The following is a 13723-nucleotide window of genomic DNA, read 5'->3' on the forward strand; positions in this document are numbered from 1 at the left end:
TGTGACGGCCTGCACTGGTACCAACACAAACCTGGACAGGCTCCTAAACTCCTCATTACATTTGCTAACCAGTTAGAGTCAGGAATTCCAGATCGTTTCAGTGGCACTGGATCTGAGACTGACTTCACTCTGACCATTACAGGAGTCCAGACTGAAGATGCAGGAGATTATTACTGTCAGAGTTACCATAAGATCAGTAGTAACTGGTTGTTCACACAGTGATAAAGAGCTGTACAAAAACCTCCCTCAGTCAGACTGCACAGAGACTGCACTGCTGCAGCTGGGACCTACTGCAGGTGCTGAGGGGGAGGATGTGATACAGCACAATCACACACTCTGTGGAGGAGAGGAATCACACACTACACTAACTCTACACTCACATTAATAATTCTATATTTATAAATACATATGATGGATTATTGATATAGTCATGAACACTGTTTCAAAAATACATATGATGGAATACTGATACAGTTATGACACTGATAAGCTTGGTGTACTTGAAACCTTATTTTCAAAGACTTACACATTTTATAATAACTTCAGATTGAGCCAATGTATGACACACACACACACACACACACACACACACACACACACGCACACACACACACACACACACACACACACACACACACACACACGCATCCATGTTGCCTCACTTGAAGAGCTCCAGTGTTGAACAGTGAGTGTTCAGTATTGTCAGAGACACTGACACACAGCACAATGATCATGTCACTCATTCTAGTGCTGGGAGCACTGGGACTCCTCACTCAGGGTCAGGTTCACTCACTTTGGTAGAACGACAGTGATTCATGAAATACATGTTCATTTTAACGTTCATGTTCTCTTCTTATCACAGGATTAATGTTAATGTGAACACAGCCTGATGTTCCCAGTCCACTTTTAGTCCAGGAGTAAATTTATCCTGGAACTAAACTCACTGCAGTGTGAACAGCCCTTACACCACATAATGTCTGGGTAAAATCACCATGCAGACACTCTGTAACATACAGCTTGGAATCACTTATCAGTGGAAGATATTTGATTAACTTCTAACAGTGGTTATTTCTGATAATTTACTTCACTGTCTTTTTAAACACAGACAGAGATTAGTCATGACCTAGTTATTATTGACATAAGATTATGTGTGTCTACGAGACTGACCAAAACACAATCTAGTTAATCTGAAAAAAATCTAAAACTAACATGGTCGCAATGCTGACTCATTGTGCTAGATAGCAATGTCTATAAGTTGGTTGGTTCACCCTAGCTACATACACACCCACATTAGCTACTTAGCTAGTCATGCTGGGCATGTCGTGTGTGTGAGTGTTTTAGCTAGTGTTTTAGACTGACCGGAGCCCTTACCGGCGAACATGTCACTTAATTTGCAGCATCTAGCCGCAAGAGACTTTTTTCTTTTTTATTCTCTCCCTCACTGCTCCACCTTTTCTTTTCTTCTGACCATGACAACCATCCATTTCGCTGGGCGACTTGTCTAAAGTGGAGAAGCAGGTACACGGTTGCTATGTGTGTTGCCAAGAGATGTGATGATGTCACGCCTGATGAGTGGATTCTGAGTGGTCTGTCGTCTCACTCCTGCTTGCTGTATTATCACTGGTCAAGTTGACTGTGTACAACAGGCCAAAACGACCCTCAGGCCACAGAGGAAATGTCCCGGTGCTCCCGACGGGCTGTCTGCATGTTGAACATAAGACTGAGACGTGTTACTTTTAAGGTTTTTATTTTATGTTTAGGTGTTCTGTCCTAATTAATGTGAGTTTACAGAGAGTGCAAAAGAGTTTCTGTACACATTTGAACATTACAAAGTCAGACACTCAGGGGTGAATCTAATGAAATTATCTCAGGGAGTTTTAACACACAGTATAATCCTTTCATAAATAACTGAGCTCAGTCCTCCTGTAAGAGAGGTAAGAGCAAAAACACAAAAAAGAACTTCTCTTTGTGTTGATACAGTTCATTAACTTGAAAGAGGAGTCAGATCTCTAACTGGTCCGTTTCATCTCTGAAGAGAATTCACTCCACTTTCTGTTCACACTCCTGTTTTTCATTGGAAAATCATTACAGAATGGGTAATCGGTTCTGATATGTTTAGACTGTCTATAGACACATGACATCAACACAACGTGAACTTTTCACACAACTTCTTCACTCTGACTCAGCATTTTACATTCAACATTTGGAAGAAAAGAAATCTGCACCAGAGACTTAAAATAAACTTTATTCAGACCATTTCTGGATTTGCTCAGAATTTTAAAAATAATGAACAGGACAGAACAAAAGATTCAGGGGAGCATACAGGTTTCAAATTTCTCATTAACATGACACATTTGCAACACAATTTCACACCAAGAAGAGAAAAATATCAGTATTTATACTCAACAGAACAAGACTAGACCAACCAAACACAGATTTAACTACTGATTAACCTACAAATAAACCAGGAGGTGTAAGTACAACTTTAACATAAAGCAGCCAGCAGAGGGGGACAGAGAGAACCAGGGTGTGAGAGTGATATAGACTGGTCTGAATATTGGATATTAGATACAATACAGAGCACAAAACAGATGGAGGGTAAAGCAGTTTTATGAAGTCATTAAAATATGTATAATTCAGGTAAGGCATTTGTGAGGGAAATGCTATGATTATATTTTAATTGTATCGTAATGAAGAGTATTTCCATTAAAAGCCAAGTCAGTGTTCACAGGACTCTAATTACGCGTGTTCTGTTTACCCAGGAAGATCATTTCCATAGAGAGAGGGGACTTTGCATTGGCAGCACATGCTTCAGTGCTCTGGGAGTGTTTATAGCCCTGTGAGTTTAACACTTGATGACTGAGAGCTGCCTGTCACACTAACTTAACCCTCAGACACCATGACTTTCATCACCATCTTCATCTGGACACTGACTCTCTGTTTTCATGGTAAGATTTTTTTTTTTTACTCATGCAACCGAAAGCTGCCTTTGACTGAAACCAGACAGAAAATAGAAAGATAGAAAATATGACCACATTCAATTACTTATTTGTTTACATTTATGTTTGTCTTATTCAGAGTCCAGAGGACAGGTGACTGTAACTCAGACTCCTCAAGTGAAATCTGCTTTTCCAGGAGACACAGTCACTATTAACTGTAAAACCAGTCCTGCAGTGCATTACTACAGTGACAGTTCCTATGGTCACTGGCTGCACTGGTACCAATGGAAATCTTGACAGGCTCCTAAACTCCTCATTAAATTTGCTAACCAGTTACACTCAGGAATTTCAAATCGTTTCAGTGGCAGTGGATCTGGGACTGACTTCACTCTGATCATCAGAGGCATCCAGACTGAAGATGCTGGAGATTATTACTGTCAGAGTTTCCATAGCATCAGTGGTAAAGATGTGTTCACACAGTGATATAGAGCCGTACAAAAACCTCCCTCAGTCAGACTGCACAGAGACTGCAGAGGAATCACACACTACACTAACTCTACACTCACAAATCATAAAGCACTGAGACACAAAGACATGTCTTCAGGTGACACTTCTTTCACTGGACTACACCACCGCCACACAACTATACTCAACATATCAGATTCATATTAACCACAGACCAATTACATTTGCAGTAAATATTCTATATTAAAGTGTAGTGTATCAGATAGGCTGAACAGTAACACTAAATAAACTGTTCTCATGTCTGTGAGTGTCTCTCTAACAGCCATAGTTTCCATGCCATTTATAGTTTTTCATTTGGACACCATTGTAGGAAAAATGATTGTTCAGTGAGATTCCCCTCATGTCTCCTTTTGACTTGAATGTTGTGAGTGAGTGAGTGTTGATGAGTTTGGTACTGAGTCAGTTCTCTGTGTGGCAGTAGATTCAGTATCTGATGGTCTCTATGGATGATCATCCCAGTGATAAGAGCTGTCAAAAGGAGCAGGAGAGAGACAGCAGGACTCTGGGCTCAGTCTCTCCTCATGTCCCCCCTACATCCAGTCCAGCCCAAACAAACCCTCAGTCAGAGTACTGGAGAACTCAGAGCACAGACAGACTCCTCTTAATAACAATGTTATCTCCATCTTATTAAGACTGTAACAGCATCTACTCCTGTTCAGTGTCTCACAGGAACTAAATGAAATACTATATTATTCTAATCAGTCATTTCAGTGGCATCACTAGGTCTGATCGTTCACTGCTACAGCCCTGAATTTTTTAAGCCTATCCTCGATTATTTTCTCCCAGAAAAAGGAGAAAATAACAAAAACAACACAACAGCTGTGTAACAGATGTATGTAACAGCCATGTAACAGATGTATGTAACAACGGTGTAAGAGATGTATGTAACAGCAGCGTAACAGATGTATGTAACAGCGTGTAACAGATGTATGTAATAGCTGTGTAACAGATGTATGTATCAGCTGTATACCAGATGTATGTAACAGACGTGTAACAGATGTATGTAACAGTCGTGTAACAGATGTATGTAACAGCTGTGTAACAGATGTATGTAACAGCCATGTAACTTCACTTGCAGCGTCCAAAGGAGGGCGGTGTAATCAAGCGTTGCACACTTCACACAAAGTTGGAAGACGCTCGCACCAAGATGAAACGCTCTGGTTTTCTTAGCCCAGGACATAGCCCCTGATCTTTCCAATAGCTAGAAATGCCCCTGAGTCATTTATCATGAGTGAGTGAGTTTATATGTGTATAATGAGGCTTAATAAGAGGTTGAGGGAGAGCTGGTCTGGTGAGGAGATGAAAATGGAGAGAAATTATGAAATCCCTCTGCAGATTACACAGCTCTTCTCTGTCTGTTTCTACTCTTCTTGAAGTTTCCGTGTTAAACTGCTTCTTGCTCAGTTTCACAACACACAGCACCAAGCTTGTATAAACAGTATAAACAGCCCGGTTTTATTTCAAAACTTTTTGTTACATAAGTTTTATATTTTACAGTGCACTATTCTAAATAACTAAGAAAATAATTCTGTTGCCAAGAGCAGGTGATCTTTAGGTCCAAATATGGATATGAGTCAGGAGCAAGATCCTAAATCTGACCTGGACTTACAACATGCAAAGACCTGTCTTTACCAGGTGTGAAGTCTTTTATGGTTTGTGTGTGTGTGTGTGTGTGTGTGTGTGTGTGTTTTGGCTTGTGTGTTGTCTTTTTAAGTTGTGCACAGTCTTTCAAGGGTATATGTTGTCTTTCTCAGGTATGCAAAGCTTCTGGAAGGGTCCCCAGGCAAAGGGTCAAGTCATATTCAAATCCAGTCTAAAAGACACATATTAGAAATAAGTAGAGAAGGTTTCCAGTGTGTGTCTGCAGGTCCAAAACCAGAACAGAGAAAGTGAGGCCCTAATAATCTGAAGAGGTGGAAACATTGATTTGTCACTTAAAACTGTGATCAATGAAGATTATTTGTCTTGACTAATGTGTCTTTTATTCATATGTGTAATCTCATAATCAGAATAACCCTTTAAATTCTTGGTTGCAGCACTTGTTAGATATATAATGGAATGCTAATGGGTATCCTGTCATGACTGTGCGTGTAATTCCTTTTTTGGCCATAGGGGTCCTCAGTCTTTCTGTTGTCCTTGTCACATGTTCAGTTTCCCTAATGTTCATTATTGATGTATGTGTATCGCCTGTGTCTTGTCTTGGCTGTCTATTTAAACCATGGTCTTTTGTTCACCTGTTGCTTAGTCTTTGAGCCATTTTCCCTGTGTTCTTGAGTCCTGGTTCACGTAAGACAACTGAGTTCTTGTTTTTGTTGGACTGTGTAATGCTTTTTCTGTCTGAAGAAATGTTTTTGTTTGCCTTTTTGGATTGAACCTGTTTTTCACTTTTTGGACTAGTTTTGCTTTGGACTAGTTTTCACTTTTTTGGACTAGTTTTGCCTAAGTTTTTCCCTATTTTGATCTCATGCCCTTTTCTCCCTTTTTGGATTGAGCTGTCTCCCCTTTGGATTTGTAAGATTTTGTTTTTCATTAAAATCTTTTGAGATCTAACCGACACTCCAGTGTCAGACTCTGCAACTGGGTTCACCCTAGTCCTGGGTGGAGCGTTCATTGGTTGTTTGTTTTCTGCCCTGGCAGCCCGGGTTCAAAGCCCACCAGGTCCAGCCTTGTGACATATCCTCAATCTCTGAATTAGAAAAATGCAGTATATGCCTCTTGTAATTATTTATAAAAAATAAAGTTACATACAGTAGCACATCTTTTACATACTTATTTATTTCAATACCCATACTCGTGTAGATGTTTAATACTCAACAGATGTCTAGAAAATTATTAATTCACAGAGAGATGATGGTCTTTAGTGTTCTCAGTTTCTGCATTCATCACAAGGACAGACAACAACAAAGAAGACAATGCCACACTGTGCATGCTTTAGTGGGTAAGACTGCTTGGTGACAGTCGATGCATTACAACAGTAAACCTCACCAGACTGTGAACTGTCAGTGGCCCAACTTCAAGTACCCTACACAGCTACTTTTCCTGCAGACAAATTCTAATGGGCTAGTTGTCAGGGAAGACTTAGGACTCAGTTGCAGACTCGCCAATGAATAAATAAGAGCTGTTTATTGCATCAGGCAACAGTCTTTCAATACACTTGACAGAAAGTGGAATCCAAAAAACAAGCAGAGGTCGTACCAAAGAGCAGTCAGAGGCAGGCGAGCAATCCAAAACAGAAGACAAAGGCACATTAGGTTTAAAACCATCTGATATGCTTTTATTGTAATTTTGATGTTAATTTATATTTTAAGCTGATGGTGTTGTCCTTAGCTTCCCATGTATAATAGGACATTAGTGAAAGCTTCAATTCTGGCATTTCCAGGGACAGGCAGAAGGTTAAAAAAAACAGGCAGAGGTGAAACATGGAAGGCAATCAGATAACATAAGGCTAGTACAACATACTGGGGAAATCGGTACGAACTGACAAAATAGGGGGGGAACAGGCAGGGTTTAAATAGACAGACTAATACAACTTCAACAAGAGACAGGTGAGCACAATGACACAATAAGTGAGGGGCGGGGCCAGAGCACATGGAAAACCAAAAACAAAAGCACATGACAAAACCAAAAATAAATGACAGCCAACACCAGAAATGACCAGCAGAGGCACAACAGAGAAAACAGTTCATACAGGAACCCTGACACTATTTGTCATTTGACAATGTGTTTTGTAATATTTAAGGCAAATACATGATATAGATTACTGCAAGTGTTGTAATGCACTGTAATGTTGTAATGCAGGTGTTGTAATGTAGACCAAACTGATATAAGGACAGTTCAACTATAATGCTAACAAAATACTAATATTCAGCTAAAGTACCTTCATGCCTGATTTGGATTTGGATTTCAGTAAAATTAGATGAACAGTTAAATTTTCAAATCTGAACTTGTAAAGGCCCTGGACTATTGTACTGAATTGCCTACAACTACCAGTAAATGCTTTGTCACAGGAGTAAGAATAGATAATTGACTAAGCTATATCTTAAAACTTTGACTAATCAGTATGAGCATGTCAACAGTGCACGAACCATACAGCCTATTTCAGCATCTTCTTGTGACGGGGGACAGGTCGGCTAACGTTACTGATATCCACATATGATTGCATAGACTATTAGCCACGTAATGCATATGTGTTTCAGTAGCCTGACAAAGCAACTAGCCTACCCGAGTTCACTTGTTTTAACTGACGCTATTTTATGCCAAGCTAGCTCGCTTGTTGTTGAACTTAATGGTGGGCTATTGTCTAATTTCACAACAGTGACGAACAATGCCAAGGCTTAGGGCAAACATTATTGTTACCTGGCTGTCACCAATGATGGCAGGTCAGAGAGACATTGATGCCTGCATACACATGTAGATACGCAGTATGTAACATGCATCATATAATTTACATATACAGTGTATAACATATACCATAAATATACCATGCATATGCATACACAGTATGTAACATGTATCATATAATTGACATATACAGTATATAACATATATTATACCATAAATATACCATGCATATACATACACAGTATGTAACATGTATCATATAATTTACATATACAGTATATATCATATACTATACCATACATATACCATGCATATACATACACAGTGTGTAACATCAGCTTGGGAACGAGAGGTAAAAATGTGGGTGGGGGAGCAAGGCACCTAACCCCCAACCCCCACCTAACCCCCAACCCCCACCTAACCCCCAACCTCCACCTAACCCCCACCTAACCCCCAACCCCCACCTAACCCCCAACCTCCCCCTAACGCCCAACCCCCACCTAACCCCCAGCCCCCACCTAACCCCCAACCCCCACCTAACCCCCAACCTCCATCTAACCCCCACCTAACCCCCAACCCCCACCTAACCCCCAACCTCCACCTAACGCCCAACCCCCACCTAACCCCCAACCCCCACCTAACCCCCACCTAACCCCCAACCCCCACCTAACCCCCAACCTCCACCTAACGCCCAACCCCCACCTAACCCCCAGCCCCCACCTAACCCCCAACCCCCACCTAACCCCCAACCTCCATCTAACCCCCACCTAACCCCCAACCCCCACCTAACCCCCAACCCCCACCTAACCCCCAACCCCCACCTAACCCCCAACCCCCACCTAACCCCCACCTAACCCCCAACCCCCACCTAACCCCCAACCTCCACCTAACGCCCAACCCCCACCTAACCCCCAGCCCCCACCTAACCCCCAACCCCCACCTAACCCCCAACCTCCATCTAACCCCCACCTAACCCCCAACGCCCACCTAACCCCCAACCCCCACCTAACCCCTAACCGCTCCCTGGGCACTGCGGCTGTGGCTGCCCACTGCTCCAGGGGTGTGTGTGTGTGTGTGTGTGTGTGTGTGTGTGTGTGTGTGTGTACGTGTGTGTGTGTGTGTGCTCACTGCTCCTAGTATGTGTGTGTTCATTGCTCACTGCTCCTACTTTGTGTTCACTGGTCACAGATGAGTTAAATGCAAAAGTCTTTGGAAGATTGTGCTCCCCCTACAGTGGGACATCACGGTGCTCTCTCCGGCATGTCTGAGAGATCCACACTAGAATTCCAATGCCCTTGTACACTTGAGCAAATGGCAAATAAGGGCTTCTTCTTCTTCTTCTTCTTCTTCTTCTTCTTCTTCTTCTTCTTCTTCTTCTTCTTCTTCTTCTTCTTTCAATAGTTCATCCTCACACAGACAGCCTGGCACTGAGGCATGATCAGTCTTGAAGACCAGAGGTGAGTTGTCGGCAAAAGAGGTCTGATTAAGACTGTGATCTTACTCCTTGTGCATGATGAAAACTCTGAATAAAGGTTAGTCTGTGTCAGGCAGTTTTCCGTTAATGGATTTTTTTTTTTTTCCAGTTTTCAGCCAGTAAGGTGTGATATGAAAGCAGGACCCTGTAGTTGTCCAAGAGTATATATGACAAGGTTCATCACATCTTGGGCATACTTCTATTCCTTATGACACCTGTCATGCTACCACACTTATCTTTACTTACAATCACACACTCCTACTTCCCATGACTTGTAGAGAACTCTATGCCTTATTGAATACTTTCTTAACTTTCATAATCATTTTACTCTGCACTCCTGTCTATTATTACACATATTGACATCTCTGAACCACCTCCAACTGCCACCCTACAAATCAGATCAGAGAGACATCAATCAATCGTCAGCCAAGACACATCACTGTTCTTCAAACAGCACAAATGGAAAGTCAGATTCACTGTGTGAGGAATCACCATTGTCTCTAAGATCCTTTTTGCCGTTTTCACAGGTAAAGAAACAGAGATCAAGACATGAGGGTCAAATCTGTCTGTGTTTTTCAGTTGACTTTTACAGCACGTCACATGTCATGTTTGTCCCTTGTGAAGACTGATGCTATCAATCGTAAACCTTGACAATAATCTGTCCATAGATTTGATAAGTGAGTAGTCAAGTGGAATAGACTCCACACAATTACAAAGTTTACAGCCCAACATTGTTTTTTTTTTTTTTTTTTTTTCTCTTGGAAAGACGTGCATACATTTAGTTATTGTCACAGACTGAAGTTCTTGATGCATGTGCAGAATGGCTGAGACTGTATTAGAAATAACCAGGACAAAATAAAGACTTCTGGACACTTACAGGTATCAGGATTCAAACTTCTGGTTAACATGATACATTAACAATGTACCTCCACACAGCCAAAGAGGGGAAAACTAAGAGTATATATAGGAACCACTGATACACTTACCAAAAACAGGGAAGTGAATGTACAAATTTGTGATTAAAAAAGCCAGTAGAGGGATACAGAGAGCACAGACGAGCACAGTGACACAGACTGGTTGAATATGGGTCATCATATAAAATATAGAATACAAAATACATGGAAGTTAAATCAGTTTTAAAAACCCATAAAAATATCTGTAACTTAGGTCAGATATTTGTGGAGGAAATAACTTGAAAATATTTTGAATGGGCTGAACAGGGAATAATTCCATTCAGCACCATTTCTGTGTTCACAAGTCTGTTTAATTACAAGTGCCCTGTTTACCCAGGAAGATCATTTCCATAGAGAGAGGAGACTTTGCATTGGCAGCACATGCTTCAGTGCTCTGGGAGTGTTTATAGCCCTGTGAGTTTAACACTTGATGACTGAGAGCTGCCTGCCCCACTAACTTAACCCACAGATACCATGACTTTCATCACCATCTTCATCTGGACACTTTTGTGCTGTGTTAAAGGTAAAGAGAAGATATAAAATATGAATTTAATAGTGTGTTCCAGGAGCAGTTCTTTCTAATATGTGCTGAAGTTTATATTTATATTTTTGTTTCTTATTTCAGAGTCCAGAGGACAGGTGACTGTGACTCAGACTCCTCAAGTGAAATCTGCTCTTCCAGGAGACACAGTCACTGTTAACTGTAAGACCAGTCCTGCAGTGTATTACCACAGTTCCTTGGGTCACTGCCTGTACTGGTACCAACACAAACCTGGACAGGCTCCTAAACTCCTCATTAAATTTGCTAACAAGTTACAGTCAGGAATTCCAAATCGTTTCAGTGGCAGTGGATCTGGGACTGACTTCACTTTGACCATTAGAGGAGTCCAGACTGAAGATGCAGGAGATTATTTCTGTCAGAGTGCACATAAGATCAGTAGTAACTGGGTGTTCACACAGTGATATAGAGCCGTACAAAAACCTCCCTCAGTCAGACTGCACAGAGACTGCACTGCTGCAGCTGGGACCTACTGCAGGTGCTGAGGGGGAGGATGTGATACAGCACTCAGTTACACTAAACTAACTCCAGAGAAGCAGAGAAAATATAGACAAATTTCATATTCATTTTGAGATGTTTTAGGATACATATTTATACCCTTTTTCTTTGAGAGCTACACAGTCAGAAATGACTCTTATTTGTTAAGTCTGGCAGTAAAATGTATACCCATCTTTCACAAACTTAAATTATGCAAACACCAAACACCAAGGAAAAGTAAAGATAAGAAAGGATGATCTACTCCTATGATAATACAGCTGGACCAAATCTCACACTATCAGATAGAGAGAAATCTAAATGAGAAACTGAGTTATTTTGGCACCATCACAGTCACAGATGAGGATGAGAAAAATCCCCAATTGGCTTTAATGAAATAGTTCAATGATTAGTCCTGAATTTTGCTGGATTATCTAGTGAGGGTCTTATTTAACAATCAATCTTATCATGTTTTTTTTAGTCTGTCAATCAAAATGAAGAGTCAATGACCGATCAGTGAAGAGCATCGCACATTAAATCGTTTTGTGAGCACAGGAATAAAAGGGGATGGAGCCGTAAAAAAAAACCTCCCTCAGTCAGACTGCACAGAGACTGCACTGCTACAGCTGGGACCTACTGCAGGTGCTGAGGGGGAGGATGTGATACAGCACAATGACATACAATTACACTAAACTTACTCTAGACAAGCAGAGAAAATAAATATAAATTTCATATTCATTTTGAGATGTTTTAGGATACAAATGATCGATACATATTTATACTTTTTTTTCTGTTCAAGCTCTTTGACAGCAGAGTAGTCAGAAATGACTCGTATCTCTTAAGTCTGGCAGTAAATTGTATACCCATCTTTTCACAAACCTTCATTACACAAACACCAATCAAAGGAAAAGTAAAGAGAAGAAAGGATGATCTACTCTGATGATACAGTTGCTTGGACCAAGTCTCACTCTATCAGATAGAGAGAAATCTAAATGAGAAACTGAGTTATCTTGGCACCAGCACAGTCACAGATGAGAAAAATCTTCAACTGGCTTTAATGATACAGTGTTCAATAATTAGTCCTGAAAACAAAACAAACAAAAAAAAAGAAAACAAACAAACAAACAAACAAACAAATTTATAGACCAAGAAAATGATTATGGAAAGAAATATCATTCATGGGACATTAACAGAATAAATTGTGCCAATGAGACAGACAATCGTTTCTGTACATACAGTGTTTACCAAAGAAACAAAACAAACAGTCTTTAATTGAGAGCAAAACTTGATTTTTCTCCAAACATGATCTTCCTATTTTTCCTCTGACATATTGCAACCAGACTGATTTTCACCTGTGAGAAAACAGCTCACAATAAGTCAATATGAATGAGAAATATTCTGTGAATAATTTGAAACATGTTTGAAATGATCAAAGCTCTTAGACAGTACACTGACTGGAGTGGAAATTCAGCACAAATTACTTACAATCTCATTGTCCAAGAGAGAAAATCTACCACTTGTCACATAGAAAGTACGGAATGCACACACCTGTGTCTTATGATGGTGACACTGATTGCATGGAATCTGTTTCTATTGAAATTGTCTGTTTATAATGAATATGGCCAGTGTTTTCACTGCCTACCCCATTAACTTAACCCACACACACCATGACTTTCATCACCATCTTCATCTGGACACTTTTGTTTTATACAAAAGGTAAATGTGACATTCTGAAATATATTATGAAATATATTACTTATTTGTTTACATTTATGTTTGTCTCATTTCAGAGTCCAGAGGACAGGTGACTGTAACTCAGACTCCTCAAGTGAAATCTGCTCTTCCAGGAGACACAGTCACTATTAACTGTAAATTCAGTCCTGCAGTGTATTACGAAAGTGGCGGCTCCTATGGTCACTGGCTGCACTGGTACCAACACAAACCTGGACAGGCTCCTAAACTCCTCATTTACAGGGCCAATAAGTTAGAGTCAGGAATTCCAGATCGTTTCAGTGGCAGTGGATCTGGGACTGACTTCACTCTGACCATCAGAGGAGTCCAGACTGAAGATGCAGGAGATTATTATTGTCAGAGTCTACATAGCATCAGTAGTAAATGGGTGCTCACACAGTGATATAGAGCTGTACAAAAACCTTCCTCAGTCAGACTGCACAGAGACCTGCAGAGAACTGCATTCTCTCGCAAAATTCTACAGCTAAAAACCTTGGTGTGATTTTTGACTCTAGTCTCTCGCTTGTCACTCATATCAAGAACACTACCAAAACGGCCTTTACCATCTCCGCAATATCGCCAAAATTAGGCCCCTACTATGTTTAGCTGATGCAGAAACCATTGTCCATGCATTTGTCACGTCTCGCCTCCACTACTGTAACGTTCTGTACTCTGGTTTGCCCGCCTCTAGCACCAGAAGTCTTCAGCTTGTCCAGAATGCTGCTGC

General features: G+C 40.7%; 2 gene segments (V, D, J or C); both read left to right on the forward strand.

Moving 5' to 3' along the window:
* The first annotated feature begins 10700 nt into the window (after positions 1 to 10700).
* Positions 10701 to 11195, forward strand: LOC115825465 (immunoglobulin kappa variable 6D-21-like). The segment is given in 2 exon segments: positions 10701 to 10755; positions 10858 to 11195. Coding segments are annotated over 2 exon segments (387 nt in total).
* Positions 11196 to 12932: 1737 nt separating this feature from the next.
* LOC115825467 (Ig kappa chain V region 3381-like) lies at positions 12933 to 13399 on the forward strand. The segment is given in 2 exon segments: positions 12933 to 12981; positions 13056 to 13399. Coding segments are annotated over 2 exon segments (393 nt in total).
* Positions 13400 to 13723: the final 324 nt, after the last annotated feature.

Source organism: Chanos chanos, chromosome 12 (assembly GCF_902362185.1).
Source record: "Chanos chanos chromosome 12, fChaCha1.1, whole genome shotgun sequence".
Classification (NCBI taxonomy): domain Eukaryota; kingdom Metazoa; phylum Chordata; class Actinopteri; order Gonorynchiformes; family Chanidae; genus Chanos; species Chanos chanos.